The sequence below is a fragment of the Tinamus guttatus genome, unplaced genomic scaffold, assembly GCF_059628265.1.
Source record: "Tinamus guttatus ecotype Peru unplaced genomic scaffold, ASM5962826v1 Tinamus_guttatus_pri_ptg000116l, whole genome shotgun sequence".
NCBI classification, from domain to species: domain Eukaryota; kingdom Metazoa; phylum Chordata; class Aves; order Tinamiformes; family Tinamidae; genus Tinamus; species Tinamus guttatus.
In genome coordinates, this window is record NW_028288650.1 from 34343 (window position 1) to 60031 (window position 25689).

At 42.3% G+C, this 25689-nt stretch overlaps 2 protein-coding genes across 2 annotated transcripts; one reads left to right on the top strand and one right to left on the bottom strand.

Moving 5' to 3' along the window:
• The first annotated feature begins 15 nt into the window (after positions 1–15).
• On the top strand, positions 16–2069 carry FBXO48 (F-box protein 48). The gene is made up of 2 exons (XM_010215147.2): positions 16–340; positions 1827–2069. Exons 1-2 carry the CDS (start codon positions 35–37, stop codon positions 1986–1988), a joined length of 468 nt encoding a protein of 155 aa, XP_010213449.2. The 5' UTR covers positions 16–34; the 3' UTR covers positions 1989–2069.
• Positions 2070–9751: 7682 nt separating this feature from the next.
• PLEK (pleckstrin) lies at positions 9752–24255 on the bottom strand. Its single transcript, XM_010215148.2, has 9 exons — positions 24137–24255; positions 20643–20798; positions 18660–18841; positions 17404–17495; positions 16349–16533; positions 15183–15287; positions 12207–12290; positions 10837–10906; positions 9752–10104 (listed from the first exon to the last, which is right to left on the bottom strand). Exons 1-9 carry the CDS (start codon positions 24182–24184, stop codon positions 9965–9967), a joined length of 1062 nt encoding a protein of 353 aa, XP_010213450.2. The 5' UTR covers positions 24185–24255; the 3' UTR covers positions 9752–9964.
• Between the last annotated feature and the right edge of the window lie 1434 nt (positions 24256–25689).

Here is a 25689-nt window from a genome sequence, read left to right on the forward strand (position 1 = left end):
TCAGGCTTAACTAATTTAATAAGAACTGAAAAAGATGCAGAAAACACCCAAGAGGAACAAGCAGGCAGTTGCTTCCCATGAGGAACCAGCAGTTCTTCCTCCAGACAAGAAGAAAAGAGAAAGTCCAGATGACTTTGTAGCACTCCTGCCTCCAGAAGTCTGCTTCCAGATCTTCGGTGAACTTGACCTTCAGAGTCTGTGCAGTGCAGCGATGACATGCAAGAGCTGGAATCACGCTATTGAGAATAACGACTGCTTGTGGAGACATCATTGTTTAACTGTAAGAGCCATCTGTCAACGAGAGATTGATTATGATCGACAAAATGGATACTCATGGAAGGTAAACTTAATGTAAGCAACAGTGTTAGCAATCAGTTTTGGGGATTATTAAAAGAAATACATATTAAAAAATCCACTCACGATTAGTGAGAAGTGTTTGGAGAACCACTATAATAGTAGGAAAGTTGAGCAACTGGTTAAATATGCAAATAAGTGTAAGGCTGCTCTGTTGCCTACCCAAAACCACATTTGGCTGCCTAACAAGTTCTGTTTAGTTCTCAAGCTATCAAAGGGATCCAGCCCAGGAGCACAGCCGAGCTGGCCTGTCCATCTTCAAAACTGAGGTCTTACCACATCAGAAAGGTTAAACAGCCGTACTGTGGAGGAAAGTCCATGTTCTAAAATGCAGGCAGGAGAGGGAAACATACCCCCACTAGTTAGTGTTCTCTAGTAGTATTTCACTATACTATATTCACTATATTCACTATGGAATAATTCTGCTTGGAAAGGATGAGTGGCAGGAGGGGCTAGGATCTTCACTCTAGATGGCTCGACCTCAGCACAGGCTAAGCCACACACACCCACTCACAGGGATCTGGGGTGGAGAAAAGGAAATACAAGGAGCTACAAGGACGCAGAGAGAAGCTGATTTGGACCTCTGCCCTCCTTCCCTCTCAAGACATGCCCTGTTACAGCTGCTCTGCACAAGGAGGAGCTGAACATGCTGCAAGGTCCATCACTGAGTCCAGCCTCCAAATTGAAGCAGGAAAGAAATGAGTTCAGACACCTCTCTGAACTAGCAAGGGGAAGATCTCCACCTTGTTTTAGACAGCGCATCTCAAGGCAGGGCAGGGTGGGGGGAAGCAAAAAAAAAAGAAAAAAGAAAAACAAACAAATCAATTCTAGACCCTCACCTTTCAGGAGAAGTGTTTGGGTAAGAGGCAAAGCCTTGAGCAAGGGAGTTGCTGCCCTCCTGAAAAGCAACAGCGCCACTCCTCTGGGATTTGAACATGCTACCAAGTGTAAGACTTTTCTTCTAAATTCTTAAGTTCTTTGCACTGGCCATCTATTTTGAAGAGGGATTTGAAGCAGAAGCAGTAAATACCTCAGGTCATATATTCTTGCACTAAAAGTCTGGCTGAATAAACCATTCAACCAGCCTACCTTCCAAGCACACCCGAGAGTTAAAGGCCCTTAACAACAACAACAAAAAGCACATGCCCACAACACTGGGGGGAAAGAGAAAGCGGAAGGCACTTCTTTTTAAAGGTACAGGGAGGAATTGCTGTTTGAGGCGGTCATTTCCCCATCAGCTTTCCATTTAAGAACTGAGACAAGAAATGAATGTCAAATTGTCTTAAATAAATAATAATAATAAAAGCTTGGAAACACCTTTGTGGTCTTAAGATAAGGATATCCACATTCCATATCCCTTATTTTTTTGGTCCTGGCATTACTTCTTAGTTCTTCTAGTTTCCAGTGCATGGCATTTTTATGGAATGTAGCTTAAATCCATTTCAGATTTTTAGCTGCTTTTCTTTCATCAGATCACGTTGCTGCGAAACTATTGGAAGAGCAAAGTGAAGCAAGAATGGCTGAGCGGAAAATACAGTCACGTTCATTCTCGCAGCAGCTTGCCAGAGAAAAGCATGTATCCAATGGATGCTGACACCTGGGGAGAAATCCTGGAAGCAGAACTAGAGAGATGAGAGACGAGTGTAAGGTTCTTAGTTGCAAGAACCAGCATCAAACAAGTCACACATAATGGACTACCAAAGTGTGAATATTTTGTTCTTGCAACCACCAGTTGTATTTGCAAACATGCGATGAAAGCTTTTCAGATAAAATATATATTTACATGACTTGTTTTTTTTACTTGCACTTTATCAGATTGACTTTTTGTAAAATTCTATGTAAAACTAAATATTGTAATTTTATATTTTAAATATAATGATATGTATGGTTAACCAGATGCTTTGTGGATTGTACTTTGCATTTGCACTTGTTTGAAAAGACAACTTTTTTAAACTGACTTGAAATGTATTAATTCAGCAGCACATTAATGAGAGTGTACAGGAGAAGGGGCTGGGCAGAGAACAAATCTATACAGGGGCGGGGGAGAGGGGGGAAGAACTAGACATTAAACATATTAAACATAATCCAGATATCCTGACTACAAAAATTCACAAAGCTGTGTTGTCTTGTATGGTTTCAACACATGCAAAGACAATTTTAAGGTTATGATTTTCCATTTCACAGACCAACTTTATAACCATTCATTTTTGACACCAACTTTTAAATATGCTGCTAGTAAGAAATAGCTCCCCATCACATCACTCAACTTAAAAAGGACTAGAAAATCAAATTGTTGCAATTTAGTTAGAATGTCACCTTTCCCGACATACACTTTGCACTAAAGAGAAGCAGAAACTGCAAATCGGAGGAAGGACAACTTATCGCTTTAGGTATCTCACCGCCTGCAAAACTCTGTCACCGATCTGTGAACAAGAACCGATTTCCAAGTGGACTTTGGCAAAATACTTTCCTAGTGGATACATGCAGAGATGTCCCACTACGAGCATCTGGTTCAAGGGCACTAGGTGAGGCCCCTAATGGCTATAGAGTTGACTTGCAAATGAAGTTCAGCTTCAGTCTGTAGCTGGTCCCAACCACACCAGACGGAGCAGCAGAGAAGTTCTGACCTGAAAATACCCATTACGGTTGTCTTGGCCAACTTCCAGTAGGGTTTTTCTTTGGTGGAAACAGTGGTGTTAAAACAAATCAAGCTAAGTGTGAGGTTTACACTGCTAAGTTTTTTTTTTTTTCTTTTATTTTCTCACAGCTATTTAGCTATTGCTGAACACTTGTGAAACTTCCCCTCCTTGCAAGCATCTGGGCTCTCAGCTTACGTTTCAAATATCTACAATATCTGCCAGTATCTATAGGCCAAGGAAAGACAGAACAGCCTAGTGAAGTTGGAGATTGGAAGTAAAATGTTTCCAAGAACAACATTTTATTTCATAACCCTCCTAATCTATAACATTAAGATCTTACTAAAACTCTATCAGTTTCCCTCAACTTCCTGCATTTTCCTCCATTAAAATAGGAGTTTTGGTTCATTAGTAGCAGTACACTTTCTACATCATAAGTAGATGTCACTTGAGACACCTTTCTTGTCAACAACACTGTATGACATACAATAATTGACAACATATCTTTCATACTTTTGCATTACATTCCTTATCTATAAATATTCGTCCCAGGATCAGGACTCCATTGCACTAACTTTGAAAGGACAACCTCTCTTTACAGACAAAAGACAATGCTGCCTTTACTGGAAGCACTACTAGACCTTGTATAGCCCTTCCCCAAAATGAGACTGCAGCGTAACTCGGAGTCAAGACTATTCCTAAGTATAGTGCTGTAGCAGTTTAGCGAACTGCTAACCCTGCTTCCTTCACAGTTTTAGAGCAGAAAGCCTAATAATATCCAATCAGTGCCAGTTAAACACACACAAAACCCACATCTTTTTCCACTGCCTCACTTTGCTCACACCATCATATAGCCTAACTAACTAAGAAATCCAGAGATTAAAAATTACATATAAATTAATGAGAAAAATACCATCAGCCAAGTGCCTATTTTATTAAATATGGGGCAGTGGAATTGCATAGTAAGTCAACTCCCTCTTCTCTCCTCACCCAGCCTCCTCCATGTACCTGCAATCTTAATTCTTAGGGGTTTAATCACCTCTTTTAATCCCTTTCCTACATTCAGCAGTATGGTTGCGTCTCAGGATACAGTTCTTAAACTGAAAAACAATTTTTTTTTCTCAAGTGGATTTTTTTCCCACATTCTTCCATAATATCAGAGATTAGCAGCATCTGTCATCCCTTTAACTCTGTCCAGCTCAGATGGGCATCTTCAATCACACTAGGGCTTGAACTCTACTATGCATTTAGGCAAGGCCTAGATCTTTAAACCTGAAATAGGAGTAGTGGAAATTTCTCGTGAAAGCTTTTTGAGGGGGTTGAGACAGCAAGAAAAGCATTTAAATATAAGTTTGCATGAAAATAAAGCTTCCTCCCTACTTTGAGAGTTTTAATTCCCCCTGGAGATTTCACTTCATCAGTTTTGGTCTTCTATTTCTTCCCCCCTTCTTCCTTCTTACCGCCTACTCAGTCTCTCAGTTCTACTGCAGGCTGAACCTCTCTCTTACCATTGAAGATACTCACATTTCCAGTAGCCTCACCGCACCCCAGCAGCTTCCCACCTCCAAACACTTTCCATACCACCAGCTGGTTTGGGCCTGTTTCCTCTCCCTTAGCAGCTACAAGAAAAATGCTGAAGCGCCAGCAGTAGGAAGAACAGTGCCCAAATCAGCAGTAATGCTTACGTAGCTTTCCCCAAACAGCACCCCCAGAAACTAAGATCACATATGTAAAACAATCCACCTACTATCTTAGGACCGTGTTGCTTATCCTCTTACCAAGATGGCTTGTAGAAGTTTTTTTTTTTTTTTTTTTTTCTCCTCTCTCCCTGCCCCCACTCCTGTCCTCTCTTCAACATCAAGCTCTCTTACCATTGGAAACTTTTACTCTGATACATACATTCTGCTCCTAGATATTCACACACCATTTTGGCCCTGCTACTATGCTTTTCAGTTTTCAGTGGCAGAAGGATGGCTCAGACACCCAACGCCCAGGCACCCTGCTAGCCACACATCCCGCTTGCCTGGCACCCTCCGGCTCTCCCTCCGTTCTCAGGACAGAGGCTCTGAGAGCACCCGAAGTTTGTGCAGCACGTAGCAAACAAGCTGCCTTCCTCCCACCCCATATGCTCACTGGATATTTGCTCAAATAGCTCAAGCTTCTGGGGGGAAAAGAAAGCATCCAAGTTTCTCAGTTGCCCAGAATGTCCCAAGGCGCTGCGTGCTCCTTATCATCAAACTGTCCAGCACTGAGGCTCAACCGGAGGTCCCCAGAGATGAGTGTTTTATTTCTGCATTTTCAGAAAGGCTTGTGGTTTTAGAGCCTCCTCCATGACTCAATGCTGCAGGGCTCAGTTTGGGGAGGGAGGGGCCATCCGTGTGGCTTCATTTCATCACGACGCAGGATGTGGCTTAAAGTCATTGGTGTTAAGAATCAGACCGAATGAAAAGGAAAGTACAATGCTGTCCATCACACACACTTTTCTTCATTAGATAGTTAAAATTTTAAAAAGAATTTAAGTGAGAGAAATGCTCTTAACAGGCAGACAGTAACATTTAATGTCTGTATCCTGTTCAGCTCTGGTTGCTCCCAAATGCTATTTTTCCAAGCTTAAGGGAAAACAGTTTTGTTTCAAGTTGACCCATCAGGATTCCCTCACTAGGCTTCCACCAGCTCACATGGATCAGAAGTAGCTAACGCCACTGCTGAGCTATGGCTTTTCAATTAAGTTGGAAAAAGGTGTTTCAGACCCTTGAGGACAGCTTGGCATTTGAGGTTACTTCTCAGCCTATAGGTCATTCGGAAATGCCTGTTCCAAAACCAGGGAAGACATTATATTTAGAAGACATCCATTATATTTAGAAGAAACTACTGACTCGCAGCTTTGGTTACAAGCACAATGCTAAGAAGCAGGACTTTTTTCAGGCCTCAGAGTTCAAACCTAGTCCCACTAATTTGGTGAACTACCAATCACCATTTTAGTAACTTGACAAACCGAAGCTACAACTGTGAGTTGCAGGGGCAGAGGGAGAGCAAAACCCGGAGGTCCCAGGAGACTTACCAAATCGAAAATGGAGGTGATAATTTTATATACCAGGATATCACCTAATGCAGTTATTTCTAGTCTTCCCTAACTCCTCAGAACTGTCTTGTTCATCACTGCTGCTGATCTTCAAGAACTTTGGGTGTACAAACCTGGGAGGGAGGGAGAAGGCAAGCCTGCAACACATGCAAATCAAGTACCAAATTTAGCTTTTTTTGGATCCATATTTAACAGTATTGATAAAACTCCAACATCCTGGTTTTAAAATATTGTCTTTAGAAATCCTAAGGACCAAAGGAGAAGCAGTTTGCTCCATACGGGAACACCTACTGCACAGCCCATTTTGTTGCAGAGGCACCAGACATTTAGTTTGGCAAGTTCACGCAAAGGCTTTTCCAGATACCACAGGGCACTCCACAGGCAGTGAAATAATGTATTAACCATGGCACTAAATACTGCTGCAATCACCTCAATGATATCAATCCAAAATCCACCCCCCGCCAAAAAAAAAAAAAAAAAGAAAGAAAGAAAAAACCCAAGATGCCATCAGTTACCTATTTAATGGAGGATTCAACTTCAAAGATATAGCCCGAGTGAGCTGGAACACAGGGAAAGCTTCAAACAAGTAAACCAGCAACCCTGAGCCTTTAACCCCAATAGAAAAGCAGACAAGGGCATATATTTCCACTTGCAACTGCACTGGAACAGGCTGCCCAGAGAGGTTGTGGAGTCTCCTTCTCTGGAGATCTTCCAAACCCGCTTGGACGCAGCCCTGTGCCACGTGCTCTAGGTGACCCTGCGTGTGCAGGGGGTTGGACTAGATGACCTCTAGAGGTCCCTTCCAACCTTAAGTGTTCGATGATTCTATGATTCTTTATGGTGAGTGAACTATTTATGAGGAGACCTCCACAACAACTCATCTGTTCATCTGACAGTATTTTAGAATCACCTCCACTATTTTTTTTCTCATAACGCTAGAAAGCAAGAGTACTATGAACTTTAAACAGGAATTCTGTATGACTAGGTTTGGCAAAAAGATCGTAATATAGCCATTTAACAACATGCCGCAGGTTTCACCCACACTGAACTTGTCAGCTTTTTTAAAATATATTTTTGAACATCACTATCTAAATACTACTCTTTAAAATCACACTAACGTACAACCATGCTATCAACAGGTACTTGGAGTAGTACCCGTACTCGGAAGTTTGTGTCCTGTTCAAATGCTTAGGTAGGGAGAGTGAAACAACACTAAATGCCTATGAAGCACCCAGAGTCCATGCAGCCATGGGTGTCGCAGAACTAAGACCACCAGAAGAAACTTGCGCTGTTCTAGAGTGATGGCTAACGGCCAGGTGATACACTGCAAGAGATCTGAAAGGGTTACTAGATCTATGTCGAGGCATCTAAATTTCACTACAGGATGCCTTAACAACATAGCCACAAGCTTTTTTTTTTTTTAGCCCTTCTGGCAAGTTCAGATTAGAAAACTTTGGTCAAAATATCTGTAAAAAGAAGGGAGGGAGGTAAAAAGTGCAGGAAGAGGAAACAGAAGATGCAAATGGGGAAAGAGCCTGTTTTCAAGTGAAAATACTAAGAGAAAAAAAAAAAAAAAAGACCCCACAGCCTTATTTTGCCACTGTCACACAATGTGCGGAAGAATTTGCTTTTATTAATCTGAGAGATGACACAGGACTGTCAGATAACCAATAAGAAGTTCATATTATTCAGAAGCCCCTTGTAGTTACTGCACCATCAAGTAGCAGAGAGGCAACAACTCATAAGAATTCATAAGCAGGACTGCTCTTTGGGTACAGACACTCGTACCAGAAGCAGCGAAGGACACGAGAAAGCTTTCTTACCCCTCTGATGCTGCTCCTGGCTGCTTGAGAAAGGCTTTCTGACTTTTCCTTATAATGTGGAAGGATAGATATATAGAAGGCTGCTTATATACCAATTTGTATGTGTGATACTTTAGCACTCTGCAGGAGGTAGTTCTTGTATAAATACCATTCCTATGTGGACAGCTGTATCCCTGACTGGGTCTGGAGAAAAATGACAAGGTCAAAGACAGATACAAATAATCGGTTTTACTAAAAATTGGCATTTCCTTCCCCCCATCGCTAAGCTGGGGTGAGTTTCTGTTTTTTTTTTTTCTCTCATTTTTCTGTGCTATAGGATATTTTTCGGTTACTGAGCTTTGAAGCAAACATGAACAACCACAAAACAATTATCACGAAAACAGGGCTGAACAGACAGTATATCTCCTCGCCATGGAGCTTCCTTTCTCAGAGTGACGGAATGGACTTCAGTGACCCTGTCATCTTGCAGGAAATGCCTGTTAGAAGCTCATTTCCTCCACATATCTCAAATGGACATGACAAGGAGTAGTTCTGTCCATGCCAGCCTGCTGTGTCTGCACAGCTCAGTTTTCTGTTATTTCCAAGATGAAACACAACTTATGAAAGAGCAAGACTATACACCTTTACTGAACTAGTTCATGAATGTGGCAGACTACGATACTGAAAGAAACTTTCCCAGATTCAGCTCTTGGGACAAGAACATCTTATTTCTTCACCAAAAATCGTCTGTCCCATTCGGAATAACAGACATGCTGCCAGGTTAATCAGATGGCCAATATTCACTGTGCTTCACCACTGAGGTCATAAATATGCCAAGGCCTGCAAGGCCAAGCAAGTATTTTAGGAAGATTACAAATTTTGAGACTTTAGAACTTTTAGACGGTTCTGAATAAGAACTTTGAAGTATAAGGTATCTTATTAGATCCAAGAACCAAATTTTAAAAGTTTTGAAGCTTACTTACTATCAGAAACATTAGTCTGCAGCAGAACTGGGCTAACACACAGAATCTGACCATACTTTGGCTTTCAACTCTTGCTTAAAGCTTAAAACCTTCTGAGTTTGGTAAACACAGCCAAACAAAAATCTGAGAATTGATCAGGTAAACTGACCTTGTCAAATGGTAATGTTTATTCCAGTTTAAAAAAGCACAAGGTTTTTCTTATACAAATAAGGCACAGAACTAAGCATTGTGTACGTTGCTGTAGGAAAAACAATAAGCAAAAACATTCCATTCAGTAGCCCGGTTAATCCATGGATCTTGCCCTTAAGATTCTTAACATTAGCAAGTGATCTGGAGACCCAGATTAAGTGAAACAATGGTACCAGCACAGATTCGGTAGAAAAAAATAGCAAAGGTCAAAATCAGGTGGATACAGAAGATGAGCTGAAATTGCTTCGTATTTTGAGTACTGTGGGTGGAGGGACAGTCCTGTGTGGAAACCAATACTGCTGTCGCTAAGTTGCACTGGCTTGGAGTACAGTGTTTCTGTACTTGCCAGAATTCTTCTTTGTCTTAACACTCAAATGCCAATACAAACGAGTGGTTCAGATTTACAGTATTAATTTTGTTCCTTAAATTTATGGCACTACTTGTCTAGGTGAACATAGATGTAGAAAGATCACTGGCTAGTGAAAAAGAAAGTGTAAGGTCTTTGTCTCGGGAAGTCTGGAAGAATCTGAAGGCACTAAAACACGACATAGGCTGAATGGTAGTTGAGTCCCTGACAGTCAGTGACATGATTATCTCCTGTTAATGGTGAAATTCTTACTATCAGCAGCCAGAACAGGGAGAGGCATAGGCAGGTTTTCCAAGGTAGTCTAATTATTATAAAGAAACACACACTAATAAGGCATGTTTGAGGCTATAATTTAGCAAAATATTCCCATTAAAAAGTATCAGGTATGTTAGTTTGTTAGTGCTCATTAGAGAACAGAAGCTTAGCCCAAACCCCACAAGCCTTGGGAAGCCTTCCTCAGTAGTATTACTTTATTTCAGTGAAATGCTAAAATTCCTGTTTTGCTGGAAGAAATGGATTTGGGTTGCCTTTTTTTTGCTGGTAGATCATCTTCATTTCCCAGTTCTAGCAACTGTCTGAATGGCTTTGATCCACTCTGTACGCTCTGTGGATGAGGCTGCTTGCAAGTAGTAATGGATTTCATTTGCGGTGATGACTTCAAACAGGTTATTGTCAATATCATACTTCTTGGCTGTAGGGAAGAAATCAGGAAGTCTGTTACGAAAGAATGAAGTGTTGTATTTACAATATTTCTTTATGTTATCTTTACAGGTTCTAAAGGAATTTCCTGGCTTTCTACAGCTGTGCCTGATCATGCCTTTGCAAATAGCCTGCAACATCAAGCCCATGAGATCTGTCTTTCCCATGGAGGAAAAAAAAAATCTGCATGTTCTGCTTTCAACACACTCTATCCTACTGACCCTCCATCATGGAAGGATTGCAACCTGCAGTCAGGTCATGTTCCTCAAACCCAGCAACGCTTTGCAAGCTGCAGAGAAAGGACCTTTAAGCTCACTGCACACAGAAGTCACTGGCTCTTTTCACACCGGGCAGCACAGCCTACACGGGTGCTGAGGCACCAGGCTTTCTTGCTGAGCATGACTGTCTGTTTCTCATAGAAAAATGCATGGACTGGATGTCCTTATTCCTTACAGAAGTGGTTAAGTACTGCTGTCACCACAACAGATAGTTTTAGCAGGGGACAGAATGTATAGAATTCATTGGTGTAACCATTCCTTTGCTTCTATCTTTTACTGCAGTATCCTTCTCCAGTAATTAAGAAAGCAGGACAGAGCCTAGTAACTGGAATAATTATTGAATCTTTGCAAAGAGATTGCTTTTAACTCAAGCCACTTAAGATTTCACACAGACAGAAAAAATACAGAACAATGCATCGCACAGTGCTTTGAACATGGATCCTTACAGTCTGGCATATCTTCCACTGCTGTGACCACGCAACCCCTCAAGCGAATTGCTCCTAGTGGATCTTCTCCCTTGGGAGGATAGGAAATCAAAATGAAACTCTACATTCCCCAAGCTGATCACATATAAATATCTGACTAAACTCCACAACAGCAACAAGAATGTTTGACAAATAAACATATCATCTCTGAAAAACAGGGCATCCTTCGACTGCATGGAACATGGAGTGGAAGGGAGCCGACCTGCATGTGAAGAGAGAATTTCTGTTGGAATTCAGGGTCTGTGGAATATTTTGTATCTTCTGAGCAAGTGTGGAAAAGGAATATAAGACCTGTGCCAACCATAAGCTGTGTTTTGAAAGGGTAGATAATCCGAAAGGAGATCTTAAAATGCCTTTATCAAGCAGCAGAAACACACTCTTAATTTACTATTTGACCTTCTTGCATGCTTCAGGACTGTGACAACCAAAGTTAAAAAAAAAAGCATTTTCGCTGCCATAAGCCTGAAGCAAGAAGTCTCTGTACATTAAGGTTGTGGAGTCTCCTTCTCTGGAGATCTTCAAGACCCACTTGGATGCAGTCCTGTGCCACGTGCTCCAGGTGACCCTGCGTGTGCAGGGGGTTGGACTAGATGACTCTAGAGGTCCCTTCCAACCTTAAACATTCTATGATTCTATGATTCTAACAAATCTCAGCACTTTCATAAGGGAAGCCCAGCCTGGAAGAAACATGCTGGGAACAGAGAAGTCAAACTCCTCAGTGTTGATTCTTCAGCACGTTTAGGCTGCCTCTGCCAAGGAAACAGGCATGTCTTGAAGCACCTCTAGCTCACAATACGCTGGCTCTGCTCCTGCCAGGGGCAATGCAGGAAAAACTGAACACTGGGGGCTGAACCTGCCCAGATGGGAGCTTTTGTGCGGCAGGCTTTGCTCATGGCAACGCACTTCTCAGGGCGGAGTTTGGCCCATTATTTTAACACAAGAAATGGAACACTGTGACTCAGCCTACCATGGAAAATATTTTAGTTATATGTGAACTATATTCTAACTTGTTCTTCTAACCTCGTTAATTTTAAACAAATGAGAATACACCTTTATTTTACTCAATGACAGCGAAGAGGTGAGAGCACAGTTCAGTGCTGCCAGTTTCTCAGCTCTGCATGGCACTTTCCACACTGACTTGGCAGGCCCAAACTCATCCTTCTCTCCGCCTTTCCAGAGAGCTCCCAGGCAATGTGAGTACAAATAGTCCCACTTAACCTTCCCCATCAGACATTCTCAAGCAAATATTCCATTCAGACATTTCTACAAGAAGAAGGCTTTAGAAAAAAATAGACTGAGAAACAAGAAAATTTCAACCAAATATTTCTTACTCCAGCAGGATCATAGTAGTGAAGATATGCAGGGTCCTCTCTCAAAACAAACTTTCTCACTTTCCAGTTTTTCCTCCGATGTCCCTAGGAAAATTCACAAACAGGAACATTATGAATTGCTTGGCCTACATGTGCTTATAACCAGCACATACCCCACACATATGAGACAGCATGTAAATACAGAAGGGAAAAAGATGAATATTTTGCCCAGAAAATATTCAGTGGAGTAGGGACTTGACTGGCCTTTCCATATCCCACCTTACTGTCCCCAAAACCGGGGTAACTGAATTCACTTCTCCTTTATTTTTTGTATAGAAGTGGAAAAATTTCTCCAGGGAAGATTCTCCTAAAAACACCTAATAGCTGGGTATGGGTAGTTGGGACATTCACATAAGATCTGTGAGATTTGGGCTTAAAGGCTTCCCACAAAACATGGTTGTGAAATATCTTGCAGACAGCTCCCTTTGAATTACTGGCAACAGTGATCAGAAGGCTCTGAAGGCCCCTCTTCCACTACAAACAAGCAAAGAAAAAAAAAAAAAAAGGCAAAGGGCAAGGGCCCCTAAACTTGCTCAAGCACAAGACTGCTGGAGAGGGTTGATGGCTTGGAAGTTCAAGCACAAATAACACCACTTCCCAATAGGGAAGTAGATGCCTTATTGCTTTAAGTCTAAGATGTGTAGGCACCTACATCATATTATCAAAAGCTGCCTTGGCTTTTAGTTCACCAGCTCCAACCAGTCTTGATCTGTTCCCTGGCTCTTGGAGATTTCACCCTATAGCTCAGCATGGGTCACAGCTGGTGATCTTGTGGACTTAGGCTGGACTTGGGGACCCAAACACCCATGGACTATGTCCAGCTCATCTAGTCCTGCCTTTTAGAAGGTGGAAAATATTTCCCCCAGTGCATATGCACACCCTGCCATTTGCAGCTGAGCTGATAAGTAACCATAAAAATTGCAGGGAAGACAGACTGTGAGATAGTCAAGGGATTCAGATTCTGTGACATTGTAAGTTTGAACCAGCTGTACTCCTTCTGCGGCACTCACATCAAGGCAGTCTAGGTAGCTGACCCACAACAATTCACAACATATCAGAATTAAATTCAATTCTAAGACTAAATTTAATTCAATGTAGTCTAGAAAACAGGCATTCTCAGCAGAAGCAGTGACACTTTCAAGCAATTATCTGTAGTTCACTGAGGGTGCCATACCCAGACTAACACTGATGGAAGGCTGTTGTGAATCATTTCCTTTCAGCATTTCAAAATATTAGTTTCTCAATTAACTGCTACTGTTTGCAAGGGAGTTCTTGCTAATTAGGGAAAGATGAATATAACAGGATAAACGTTAGCAAAAAGACTCACATCTAATTTCTTGTATTGTTTTTGAATAGTGTGGTTGAGCAAAAGAAATACAAGGAAGCAGCAGCTCCCAATAGATATTTTCAAGGCACCAGACCTCAAGAGGAAGTAGGTATTTGGGATAAAGCACTGACTCCTATGTGAGCTAATAGGAGCACAAAAGAACCCAGAATAAAAGGTGGGTTTCCTCTCTTGGTTCCCCTGAAAAGGGACTAAGAGCGTTCAAAGAAGAAGCAGTAGAGCACCCACTATCTTTCTTCAGTTAGCAGTACTACACACATTTAATAGAATTCATCACACATTGCAATGACATCTGTGTGTCCTGGTATCTGCACCTGCACTTGAAGGAAGTTCTGCAACAGGTTCTAAGGCTCCAGCTCATATGACCTAGTGGTCCATACCAGGAACAAAGATCATGATGAGGTGATTTAAACAGCTACTGTTTCCGTCCACTTCCAGAGATTATGGCCCTTGACTAAATTACCACTGTTCCCAACCCAGCCTAGTAGTTACAGGTATCATCAGTTTAATACTCCAGGTCCTGAGAGAAATTAAAAAGAGCAGACATAAAGCCTGTGCTATTGATTCTGCCATAGGGATAGTATCATCCAGCAGAGAGGCAAGATGAACCGCTGGATTAATACTTAAACTGCTTCAGCATAAGCTGACAGAATTCACAAGTCATCCTCTGAAGGGGAACGGAGATACGCAGAGACACAGCGCTGTACCTGATAGTTGGCACTGCATGGCAACTGCAGAAGAGCTCCGTGCTATAGTTTTTTTACAACTCTTTTGCCTCAATACACAAGCGAATTATAACCTGAGTGAGCCAGTCTGAGCAATGCTGGTCTCTCTTCCTATTGCAAATATACTGAATAACACCCCAGCACATGGTTGTGTCTTGCTCTCCTACACAACTGGGTTATCACAACACATCAAATGGTGATTCATCCTCTGAGAGGAACCTGGGTATTCATCAGAGCTCAGCATATGCCTCACTACTCCTAGTGAGGGCTGCAAATTTAAAAACTCTGTCTGATCTAATATCAGAGTACTTTATAACACCTTCCTTCCTGTTAAAATAACTGAAGAATCTTGGTCCTGCTTTTGCGTTGCTAATATATGATTGCAAAGGCCCTGGAAAGTAGGGATCTTATTTTGAGGTTCATCATATGGTATCAAGTTTGGCTGGGTATGAAGGCACACAGTTATTTCCTATCTTCTACAGATGAGAAAGGATCAAAAGTTAGTGACATTTTTCTAGTTATGCTGAAAAAGTCTCTGATAGCTGGAATCTGACTACCGCTTTGTGGCCAAATGGACACTGCATGGGGAGCCTTTTTATCTGAGTTCAGTTCCAATTATTTCTGATGTCTTCTGCTTAAGCATTATTTCCTGTCTAGTTAAAACTATAAACTACCTTAATATTTTGTAACAAAAGTAATAAACCTTGCAAAGTTGGATAATTTTTTTGCCATCTTGTTATGGAAATAGTGCTGGGTAAAGGGAGGGGCAATAAGGATTAAACCTGGCAAGTGTGGAGATGAACAAAAATAATCTCATATTCATGCAGCATTATCCCAGCGACAGGGAGGAATATATGAAATACTGACCTGTTTCAGTAAACATCCTTGTTTAACCACTGTGCCTCTGAATTCTTCTTTCAGGACGACATCATCATCACTAGAGTTCCCCTCACAGAAAAAACCACTGTCTGGCTGCACAACCACAGGAGAGATGTCACAAGTCACACAGCTGGTACATGTATATGCGTATGTATAACATGGCCTTTCTTTGGCTCTCGTCCACCCTGCTTTTCACCAGCCAAAAATAAAGCTTTTCACTGGAAAAATTCACAGTGAAGCTGAGGAGCTCTCCAAATCACCATGGAACCATTTTACGACAAGGTAGCTCTACATGCTGTGGGCCTCATTGGTATTGATTCCAATTGGAAATCAAGCTGAATGCAAGCAGAGAGCACGTGGACCACCACATATCCAGGTCATATGAAATTCTGATTGCCGATTCTGCCTTAGCTTTCATTTCTGCCCAGGTAAGGTCTCCTAGCCACATAGATATTCTAGGAAAATAAAGGGAATGCTGGGAGAGTTATTTTGCTGATGTCAAATGACTACATGGCACATATAAACAGAATTGAATATTTAAATATTCTTACTTGGCAGAAGTAATTCATTTTTGCTGGTAAACCAAACATCTTTAAAAGAGCATTTGATCATGATGGTGATATTGTGGGTTTGTCTAATCAAGGTACAAAGTATGTAAAACTAAACTGAAAAGGTTAGGTAATTGACACAAACAGGTGGCCTGGTTGGGGGGTATTAAAAACAAACAAACGAAAGAGACACAGACAAGTCTGTGTCTGTGTGTGCTGAGTCAGATCTGATGGCTTCACACGTAAAAATGAGTTTTCATCTTGTGTCCAGGAAATCACATGGTAATGAATTACTCCTCTAGCTGTTGAATCACCAGTGGAATTAGTAATTTACGGTCAGTGCTGAAATTCCTGGGAACACAGACTACCTTAGAAAGAACCCAGCATGACCTCAGCCCTCAGATCACATTTACAAACGGTAGTGGGAACACTGACTGCTTACAAACATCAAACTGAGCAAATTCATTCTGGACATCACACAAGGAAAGATAATGCAGATCTCTCTATGGCAGTACAATTCTTCCTCATTAATAAATCCAGTATAAGCCTAAGAAAACCAAGCATCTGCCAGCCTGGGATAACAGAAAACCAGAATATGACACTCACAAAATAATAATAGGCATCGGTGAGATCTAAGAAGGGGTTGTCTGACAGTCCCTCAGCAGCAGCCTTGGATGTATCCCCTGCAGGTTGTAGGTAGCCTTCACTCAGGAGCGCAGAGGCAAGCATGAGGCCCTCCTTGCGATTTCGGATGGAGTTGCTGGATACCAGCCAGTCAATCACACAGGTGCCTAGTTAAAAGGGAATAAACGAGAATATTAGCCATGAACCAAGACAGCCACAAAGAATCATAAAACCACAGAAGGACTGAGGTTGGAAGGGACCTTTGGAGATCATCTAGTCCAATATCCCTGCGCAAGCAGGGTCACCTAGAACATGTTGCACAGTGCTAACAATAACCAGGCAACAAACTTCCTTCATCTGTTCATCGGTTGGCTAAAAGATACTCTTAGGGACAACACAGGCAGTTAACACGGAGAGCTGCCTGGATGGTCCAGTGACGTACAGCCAATGTGAGTAACGGCAGAGGCCAGCAGAACTCTTGGATGCTATATCTCAGGGAGAAGAGAGCTGGAAGAGGATGCAAGGCTGAAGAAAGGGCTGGGAAGCCTCAGTGCTAGGGAATGAGGAAGCCCTACATGCAGTGGAGCCTGGAGAAGACAGTCTTCCAGCTACTGTGCTGCTGACAGGATGCCTTGGAAATGGCAGCTTTTGCCCTTAGCACCCACAGATGTGACTCAGAGCACACATTACAGTGTGACAGTCTGCTAATCAAGAATCCAGAGCAGAATAATTCTGCTGGAGCTAAGTGTTTTATCGAATCTTCTGCAAAGATTTGTTTCAATCTTTCTGGCGCTGGTTCTATTTTCAGAGCAGGGTATAATCCCTGCTATTCTCTCTAACCTACCATGGCTTTAACTGAACAGCTTTTCAAGTTTCATTCTTTAAGCTTCTTCTGTATTGATCAAGAAAACTTCTGCCAGCTTTTCTTCTCCGAGTTCTCTGTGATCTACACAGCTTAGAGCTATTTTGATCTGTCTTTACCCTCTTGGCCCTCTGTTCCTTTGGCTCTATGAAAATGGAGAACAAGATCTCCTTACCTGTAAAACAGTGGTTGTATACTTTTTTATCTTTTTCCAGCTTTAACTCCTTTATTCCCTTCTCAGGATCTTTCATTGAAAGGTACAAAGCACTGCGCATAAAAAGAACCACAGGAACTGTTAGAAAACAGAAAGCTTTAGCCAAATGATATAACACAGTCCTCATTCACTGCAGCCCTCCTATTTTGCTGGCATCATGAGCTCTGCAGAGTTGCAGCATAACTCAGTCAATCTCCTGTAAAGTTGGCTGTGTGAAGCCTTGAGGTCTCATCACATATTTACCATGGCTACAGGAGAAGAAGGGTAAGTACACAAAGGCCCATTTTGAGACTGGAACAGTTTGTGGTGACCGCAGTGTGAACAGAGGAACAACCTCAGCTTCAGGCTCCTTCACAGGGCCCCGCAAGCCCAGTGCTGATATGGGAGCTCACTGCTCAGCTGTATTCCCCCTAAGGCCCTCAGCAGAGCAGGAAACCTGTGACCATGACATCTCCAAAATCTCCAAGCTTCCAGAGCCCCTGGGTAACCTGTTACTCCTGGTCTGATTTCCTTCCTCCCACCTGCTAATCACTTGCTCAAAACTCTAATTCCTTGGGGCTCTGAAGTGACAAGCAAGCCAAATACTAAAAGTCACGGGCCAAGATTGGTATTCAGTCAGAGTGACTCTCTGCTGAAACCAGTGAAGTTAGTTTAGTTGGAACTTGTCCCTATGCAATTTTAGGGTTCTCCCAGAGGCTTGCAGATTCATTTGTACCCTGGTATTTACTCCTCAGACAAAAAATGTCTTTAACTTTATAAACAGAGACATGCAGATGGCTTCCTGTGCTTGCCCTTTACTTCTTCTCCTTTTGCCAGCTCCAAGTTCTCTAGAAGACCCTACTCTCCCTTCCCCATCCAAAAACTATTGATAATAGTAACATCTATCTGGAGAACAAAAAACAGCTTTGAAATATTTTTGCAAGACACTGTGGTATAAAAAATGCCTCTCCTGAAAGAATCATGATTTTGGTTGGGATCTCCTTTTGTATTGCATTGTGCTCAGAAACCGCCTTATCAGCAAAATCCCTTGAAAAATAAGCATGTTTTGATATATATATATATATTAAAAAAAGCATTCAAAAATGATCTTCCCAGTACTGACTGCTAGCTCATTTCTACTACACTTTGTTCCCTGAAACTCCTAGGCATGCAGAAAGAACTCTAAGGGAAACTGCATAGGTAGCATGGACAAACATGTCTTCCATATGAGAACAAACCTCAGGTTGATTGTTTCAGGCAGTCTGATAGACTTTCTTGTGGATTTTCTAGCAAATCTCTGGCCTCCATCTAAGCACTGAATAGCTTTCTTGATATCCCGTACCCAGGCATCTCTCTCCTCTAGGTAGGCAGCTTGGAAGAAATGGTCCTGCTGCTTGGCAGCAGTGAGCTTGAAGACAAACTGGAATGATAAATGATGTTTTTTAAAGTTACTTTTCTGTAGACAAGTAAGTACGACAATTTGAGTGTCAACACCATATATACAGCTTACCTATACCTGAGGGTCTATGGAAAATGCCTTAGATAAAAAATGCCACATTTAACACCTCAAAACTCTGAAGAAAAACATGAACTTGTAACTGATTCCTTTTATTATTTCCCACTGAATACTCCTGGTGTTGCCAGCACAGTCAAGATGAGCAGCACTGACATGGCTGTTGATTTTCAGTTTCGCTGCAAAGTTCAATGCAGCTGAAAGACTGAAGTGCCCAGACCCGGCAGGCTTACAGTGGGTGTAAGCTTGTCTTAATGCAGAGGTGTAATCAGTCTCAAAAACTACATTCTGCTGCTCAGCTACTGATTTACTGGGTGACAAAAGGATGCAGTCAGACTGGAGAAGAGATGAACAGAACTGCAGCCAAACACACCTGTAAGGGTTTGATGGGGAAACAGTATAACTAGACCTTAGCTACACTTTATGATCACTGATTACCCAAACACATTGATAATAATGGCTGTCTTGCTAAAAAAGGGAGAAGAGATCTTTAGAGGTTTTTAGAAGGATGTCTTTTAGGCATAAAACCCCTCACCAAACTGGAGGGGAAAAAAAAATAAAAAACCACACACAGAAACTTTAGACTGATTGATCTAATTTTCATCCAGTGATTTTCTGGATGGAAAATCTGGATTTATTTACTCAATCAGGAGGGTTTCCACTTCCTCCAAAATATGCTTTCCCGTAAGTGAAATTTTAATTTGTTCCATAATTGTAAAAGAATAAACATAACGGATTGTGACTCTCATATTTACTGGGCATCTAAGCTGGTAGGCTAATGATCAGGCAGATAGCAGGGCTTTGTGAAGGCAGCAGGGACTGTCATCAGAGGGCAAAATGCAACAAAATCCAAATGCCGTTAACAAGTCTAATGAAGCCTACTTTTGCAAATGGTATAATTCTAAGCTTCCCAAAAATGAATCTTTCAAAAGATCATTGCCAGTGGTAAACAAATTCTGGTATACAATCATATTGGCAAGAAACTACTTAAAAGAACAGTCCCGATGGCAGCATTCCTTATATGAATGAGCATGTTGTAGTTTTGCTCTCTGATATTTGACTGCTTAAACAGTGTTAGTTTTAAAAGAAAATACTCCTCCATGGCTGCTGAACATGTTGCTGACATTTCCAAGCAACCAGTACAGACCAATATTGATTTGATCTAGTTTCAAGTGCCCTTGCAGCACAAAAGAGAGAAAAAAAAAGTCAGAAAGTAAATGCTTTTGTGAGGAAAGCTTGATTTCCAGTATTATATCTTTGGATTTATGATGCTCTTGAACACAGTGCTCTCCCTGCCATGAGTTATATCTTGTGCAGAGTGAGGAGACCTATGCTAATTGAGCTCCTGCCCAATGCTATCCTCATTAGATGTAATTATGTTTCAAATTTATTATTTATGGTTTGCAAAAGAGGAATTCAAACATAATGCACAACTACTGCAAATTACATGAATATCAAGTATATGGGGTTGCCAGTTGCTAAACTGTAACGGAATAGTTTGAAATGACTCTTTCACTTGCATGTTTATATCAGAGCATTTAAGTCCTTTATGTCCAAGCAAACTAGTCATTTCTCTGTGACAACACTTAAATGTTTCCACTGCTTGTGAAATAAAGTTTCCCACACTCTCTTTTTCCTGTGGTTATTAGCAGCTGGATTTATATTTATAAGTATATAGTCAATGTTTTTTACAAAAGAAAGTACTTACCATTCTTTTGCCAAAATCTTGGCATGGACTGTTAATAGAGCTTCCTTTTAGAGGGACCATCCCTTTGGGGCTGTTGTCAGTCTTCCGCTTGTAGAACTCAATTCCATCTTCTAAGAGCACAACCCACATTGGCTTCCAAGTATTAAACACACTGCCCTGTATCAACAAATCACAAGGTTCATTACATCCAAAAAAAAAAAAAATGTCTGCATTACATCCTCTGAAGATCTGACCTTCCAGGCAGTGCCTGACCAACTCTCTCTAAAATAACTATACTTATGGCCTTGAGGAAGGCTACGACCACAATCGCACCAATCTCATCACACAGCTAAAATGCATTAATATTACTTTTATGATCACCACTATTTTCCCCTTCTGGTGATACAAACCATGAGTTCGTCCAAAATTATATTTTCAGCATCAGTTTGTCTCAACCATCTTTACAATGACATAGTGGCAATACCATAAGCAATCCTCAAAACTCTCAGATGTGAACTGGCACATTAGGGCTGTCTCATCAGCTTTGGGCACCCTGTGCTGTGTTTAGGACTTGATGCTACAGCACACTAAGCTCCTGAGGCCTGGCTGTCAAGAAAACACATGGCTCAGAATTTCTAGACAACATGAAAGGGAACTGTAAGAGGAATGAATAGTTCTGAGACTGCAGATCTCCAATTGCAGGGTAAGAGACTAAGAGGATTCATTTAATCTGTTAAAGCTTTTGCTTCCCATTCCTAAAACACCGATGTTAGATGTGAGAAATGTACAGATGCAACCAGGGACAGGTCCTGCATATATTGAAATACATGGAAAAAAATGTCAGAGCTTCAAAAAGGAACTGCCTGGTTCTAGGTGGTAAGCATGACCAAGTGCTAGAATACTATGACAGTTTGTGGTGCTCTTGCTAGATGCACTCTCTGATCCTGTCCCCTAGCCAGTTTCAAAAGCAGTCACGGATTCCAGATACTCCAGTGACTCACTGCCCGGTTAGATGAATTTCTACATGTACTGAACATTAACAACCACACTATTTTTTCCTGTCCTACCTTCCAAAAAAGACCTTTTGCATCCTTGAATCAGACTTAACATTCAGTTACAGAATGCAGAGGAAAAACTGTTGGCATGGAACTTATTAATGGGGGGGCTTCCTTCCACCCTCTGCAGCCCTCACAGGAATCAGAGCTTAGAGTCATAGAGTCATAGAATCCTTAAGGTTGGAAGGGACCTCTAGAGATTGTCTAGTCCAACCCCCCTGCACACGCAGGGTCACCTAGAGCACGTGGCACAGGGCTGCGTCCAAGCGGGCCTTGAAGATCTCCAGAGACAGAGACTCCACAGCCTCTCGGGGCAGCCTGTTTCAGTGCTCCGTCACCCTCACTGCTAATACATTTTTCCTTAAGTTCCTGCAGAACTTTTGGTGTTTCGGTTTGTGGCCGCTTCCCCTAGTTTTGTTGGTGGCCCTCCCTGGAAAGAGGCCTCCCTCTCCTCCCTGCTGCCCTCTGCCCAACAAATGAAAGCTAGCCTTCAATGGAAAACTTCCAGGCTGGAATTTCACCTAAACTGGGAACTAAAAAAAACACAAACCCCTTACCAGAAAACCTTGTATGGGCTACTCTCATTTATTTATTTTTAAATACTAAGTCATAAGAATTCAGCATTTTTGCAGAATCTAAACTAACCTACTGGTTGATTTTCTCCCAGGAAATCAATTAAGCTGGTGAGCCAAGATATGAACCCCTGTATCTTCCTTTTGCTCACTGGGCTACCATCCCTTACAATACTTCTGCTCATAAACAGACAAGCCAAACACTTACTGAAGACCAGACACTCTCTTACAACAAAAGCCATTATAAAGCAGGGCGAGACTGGCAATCTCAGATCCATAGCACCAGCAAGCCCAAACACAGTCATACTCCTCTTGCCTCTTAAAACAGCTGGAGAAAGACAAGCAAGCAGAAAGTTGGATTTTATTTTCCCAGTTTAGAAAGCAAATTATTTCACCTATTACAAGGGCTGCAAATAAAGATGGGTGCTACCTGAACAGTTTTATGAAATCATCGGTCACTATCAAAACACTTTTCCCTGGTAGGACTTCTTTTTTATGTCCACAGCACTACATGAATAAAAAATGAGCTATTTCCTATGCTTGCATGGGAGAAGACACAGGGCCCACAGAACATACAGAGACTTGAGGTGACACAAATCAGCACTGAAGACTCTGACCCACGTTTACTGAAGTCACTTGATGCCAGCTAAAGCACTGACACCCAGGCATACACCTAGCCCAAACACCAGGAAAAGAAAGTTATGGAAAAATGACCTTCACATGCCACAAAGGCAGCTTGGGCTGCATAGATCACTCCTTTAGAAAATCTGCCCCCTAGCTTCACTTTGCAAATGAATAAGTGAGCACACTGTTAGCATGTTAGCAGGTAGGGTAACCAGGAACCTCTGACTGTGCATTTACAACAGCCTCGGTGGTGGATTAAAGAGGTACCCAACTGATTTGTATCTTCTGCTCCTTTTGTCCGTGCCTCTTCCTCTAGCCCTGTGCAGCTCCTCACCACTGATGTATGCTCACTTCTGCAAGGACAGAGCCATCCCTGAGGCTGCTCCAGCAACAGGGACACAGTTTCCTCTTCCTACTGGCTGTTGTGGCAGTGCCCAGCACTGACTCTCCACTAGCAATACCCAGCACACACTTCTGGGGGACTCAGCATAATAGGAACAGAAGAGACTGAAATGGGCACATCTGTCTTCATCTCCTTTCTGGGATTTCCAAGTAGGTGCACAAACCTAAGTTTGTCCCAGCACTTACATTTCCAACCATTCCCCTGCTAGGAAGGAATCATGATGGATCATGAGACTTTTACTCTGTACAGTAGGAGCTACAGGTCTGCATTCTGCTGCGTGTCAGTTTGTGTCTCTCTCTCCTCAGGACAGCCTCAGCACAGCTTTGAGATCATTTTATTTGCTTACCTCCTTGCAATTGCAGTGGAAATACAAACAAGAAACAGTGGTCACCCTCAACACTGCCCCCAGTTGAGGAGATCCAGCCAGCCAGCTCTACAGCTGAAGACAGAAGTTTTGGTTTTGCAAGCAGAGCATCCACCGCCCAGAGCTCCTTTCTTACTCTGGGATTGCCACTGTTTATCTAGACTACTGTGACCCAACCTTCTCCCATTGAAGAGTTTAAATAAAAGTCATAACATAATGCTGTGGGGTCCACCACAAAAGACCCCAGAGCAGAGGTTGCAAGGAAAGCATCTGTGGCCCCACCTCTGTCTCTAGGTCAAAGTGATCTGGCCTCTCTGGTCGCACACACCTGGCTGTAAGTCAGTGCCTAAGCGCTAGAGTTAGGCTATGGCCACGTCATGAGGTGACCTGTTTTGCCAAGCTTCCAATAAAGGCCTTGGAAAAAAATAACATAAAAGGGGAAAAAAAGTGTAAAAATGCTTTACAATATTTTAACACAAGCAAAACTGCCCACTTACCTTCTTAACCAAGTAGCCCTCCCTTATCCGCATGGGTTCTCGCTCCATGGCTCAGGCTGCCGTGCTCTCGACTCTCACAGAGGCAGCTCTTCTGGCAGCAGCGTCTCTGTGCTGGTGTTTTTACAGTACAGCTGTGTCACTTTCACAAGTTCCTCTGCCTGCTAATCACATGAAAACAAGCCCATTTCCTCTTGCGGAGTGAGAGATAGGGAAACGCAGAAGCACATGTATATATTTATAGGTTGCCTCTCTGACACAAGTTCTACAAAGAACCCAACTGCATTAAACACTGGAGCTACAAAACCCAAGGAAAATGAGCATTTTAAAGGCCCAATCCCAAGAATTCAGCCCCACTCTGCAAACCCCAGAGCTCTGACCAAACAACGAAGAGGGTGATGATTCATGCTGCTGCTTGTTGCAAGCCCAAAGAGTCTCAAGGACACACTTCCAGCTCACCAGCTTTGTCACTGTGTTACTTTGACCTGTCTTTGGAGCTTCACTCCTAGTGCCCATGGCCCCAGCGAGCAGCCAGAGGCACCCTGCTGGCATGTGCCCTCTGCTGATATCAGCAGCCCTCCATTTATCAGACTCCAAGTTTTGGAGTTTGATGGCAAGTGCTCCATAGAAGCTAGGATGCACAAATGTATTTGACGCTAGCATTACATAAAGCACCACAGCATGCAGCTTTTCATGTGCATCTTTACTCGTCACACAGCTTATTTGGCTATATTTGATATGAGAATGGGAGAAAAAGGCATTTTTCTGGTCATATCTGCCAGAGTAGCACTCTCTTTTTCCAGTTCAGGAGGAAGCTGGTGACACATATGTGAGAGAATAGAGAGGCTGCTGCATTGCCAAGGGCAAAGTAACCTCACAAGCTGAGGCTCAGAATCACCCCTAGAGCTGGACTCACTCACTTGGATCAAGCCTGCGCCCAGAGTTACTCTGCCTGTCCCCTCTGCTGTTTGCAAAGGTCTTTCACCTCAGCAGGCACAAGGTATGAAGCTTCCTCCCAAAAGCACCACTCTAAAGGATATGGCTAGTGTCTTCTGAAGCACTCTAATTTCCACCGCTCGATTGCCTCCCTCACTCTCTCTCCAGGCAAAAATTTCTGTTCTCCATTTGGCTCTTAGTTTGTTGTATACAGGTGTCTGACAAGGTCTGTGATGGTAAATGAAGCAGTAAGAGCCCTGGGAGACTCCAGCCTTTTCTCACCAATGCCCATTTAGTAGTTTTCCTACAGTGGAGATCCCACTCTTTCCTGGGCAATCTGTTTTAGTGCTTCACTATCTCAACTGCTCAATGGTTTTCCCACTGTCTAAAGTGAGATTTTCCCCCAATGATTTCTGCTTGCTACTTTTCTCTTATCTTCCATGGACACGGAGACCGGACTGCTCCCTTCTCTGTGGATGCAGTGTTGCATGGTTGCTTCTGCTGCCTGAGGAGTACTACTGGACTCCGGGCTAGATCAGCAAGCTGGTAGTTCTTAGTGAAGTTGCCAGCAGGTTTCTACCTCATGAGCTCCAAAGTCAACTTTTCTACTTTAAGCTTGC

Bases quoted from the DNA above. Each gene is read 5' to 3' on its own strand.
- FBXO48 (XM_010215147.2), top strand. From the start codon at position 35: ATGCAGAAAACACCCAAGAGGAACAAGCAGGCAGTTGCTTCCCATGAG. The intron at 341-1,826 runs GTAAACTTAATG...TTCTTTCATCAG, and splicing joins AAAATGGATACTCATGGAAG to ATCACGTTGCTGCGAAACTA.
- PLEK (XM_010215148.2), bottom strand. From the start codon at position 24,184: ATGGAGCGAGAACCCATGCGGATAAGGGAGGGCTACTTGGTTAAGAAG. The intron at 16,534-17,403 runs GTAAGGAGATCT...CCTTTTAACTAG, and splicing joins ATACAACCACTGTTTTACAG to GCACCTGTGTGATTGACTGG. The intron at 12,291-15,182 runs GTCAGTATTTCA...GAATTTTCCTAG, and splicing joins AAGGATGTTTACTGAAACAG to GGACATCGGAGGAAAAACTG.